Source organism: Alligator sinensis, unplaced genomic scaffold, assembly GCF_000455745.1.
Source record: "Alligator sinensis unplaced genomic scaffold, ASM45574v1 scaffold1279_1, whole genome shotgun sequence".
Lineage (NCBI taxonomy): Eukaryota > Metazoa > Chordata > Crocodylia > Alligatoridae > Alligator > Alligator sinensis.
The window spans coordinates 58,661-60,344 of record NW_005843678.1 but is presented as its reverse complement, the minus strand read 5'-3'; the positions used below and the strand labels follow the sequence as shown (position 1 = coordinate 60,344).

The window sequence follows — 1,684 nt, the reverse complement described above, 5'->3', positions numbered from 1 at the left end:
TGGGAGTTGGGTGGAGGGTGGGGTGGGATCAGGACCACTAAGGAAGTCAAATTTTATATATCTTATATTTCACACATATTTGTTTCCAGCATACATTTTCTAGGTCAGATGGATAAATTATAGACTTTTGGATTTAAATCAATAAAAAAAAAATAAATCCTGAGTTGCGGTTGGGCTACCATTTTTTTCACTTTCTAAATGGAATATTAAAATATTTTATTTTATGTATGTAAGGTCTTGCCAGGGAAAATAATTTATTAAAATCAAATTTTCCATGAGGCAAAAATTGGAATATTTACATTCTTACCATGAAATTTGGAGACATTATTGATGGGACTATCAAAGCCACTGAGTTGGTTACCCTCCTCCTTACCACTGACCTTGTTTTATTATACCCAGGACTTGCACGGTGCCCTGGGAAGGAAGATGCCCAACTGCACCACTGTAACCGAGTTCCTCCTCCTGGGCTTCTCTGACACTCGGCAGCTGCAGATCTTACACTTTGTCATCTTTCTGGCAGCGTACCTGGCAGCTCTGGTGGGGAACCTCCTTGTTATCACTGCTGTAACTACAGACCACCACCTCCACAGCCCCATGTACTACTTTTTGGCAAATTTGTCCATTCTTGACCTTGGAGCCATCTCTGTCATTGTCCCTAACTCCATGGACAATTCTCTCTTAAACACCAAGACAATTTCCTATGCTGGATGTGTGTCCCAGGTCTTTCTCTTGATCCTATTTTGTTCAGCTGATTTTTCATTCCTCACCATCATGGCATATGACCGGTACATTGCCATCTGCAAGCCACTGCATTATGAGATAATAATGAACAGGAGAGCTTTCATCCAGATGGCTGCCGGTGCTTGGGCTGCTGGTGCCATCAACTCTGCAATGCACACTGGGAACACCTTTAGTCTCCCCTTCTGCCACTCAAATATCATCAACCAGTTCTTCTGTGAAGTGCCCCAGCTGCTCAAGCTCTCCTGCTCTGACACATACCGCAGAGAGCTGGCAGCTCTTGCCTTCAGTGTGTTTTTATGTTTAGGCTGTTTTGTTTTCATCGTTGTGTCGTATGTTCAGATCTTCACCGCGGTGTGGAGAATCCCCTCTGAGCAGGGCCGGCAGAAAGCCTTCTCCACCTGCATTCCTCATCTTATCGTGGTCTCCCTATTTCTTTCCACTGCCGGCATTGCCTACACAAAGCCTGTCTCTGACTCCCCGTCCCCTCTGGATCTCCTGGCAGCTGTTCTGTATTCTGTGGTGCCTCCATTGATGAATCCGGTCATCTACAGCATGAGGAACAAGGAGATCGAAGCTGCCCTGAGGAAACTGCTCCACAGGCTGATCCGCTCCAAGAACAGTCTGTCCATCTTTCTTTCATGACTTTGCTTTACTTATATTTTTGTTTTCTAATTTACACATGAACTCAGTTTTTTTAGTATTGTGTGAATCCTACATATATAAAATGAAGGTGGTGGGTTAATTCTGTAATGTTATAAGGTCAAAGACTTGGCTTTTATCATTTTGTATTGGCACTGTTGAAGTGGGAAAGTAATGTTTCATGCATCAATTTTACTGTCTTTGCACCATCTAAAATATATCCCATCAATTGCAAGATATGAAGAATTAAAGTGTTTTGTTTACTAATTGGTGCAATCAATTATTCAGATGACAGACTATGCAG

The 1,684-nt window shown here is 42.5% G+C and overlaps 1 protein-coding gene across 1 annotated transcript; it reads left to right on the top strand.

Annotated features, from left to right (window-relative positions):
• The first annotated feature begins 426 nt into the window (after window positions 1–426).
• On the top strand, window positions 427–1,383 carry LOC106723364 (olfactory receptor 14A16-like). The gene has a single exon (XM_014527587.1). The coding sequence runs from the start codon at window positions 427–429 to the stop codon at window positions 1,381–1,383; it is 957 nt and encodes a 318-aa protein (XP_014383073.1).
• Window positions 1,384–1,684: the final 301 nt, after the last annotated feature.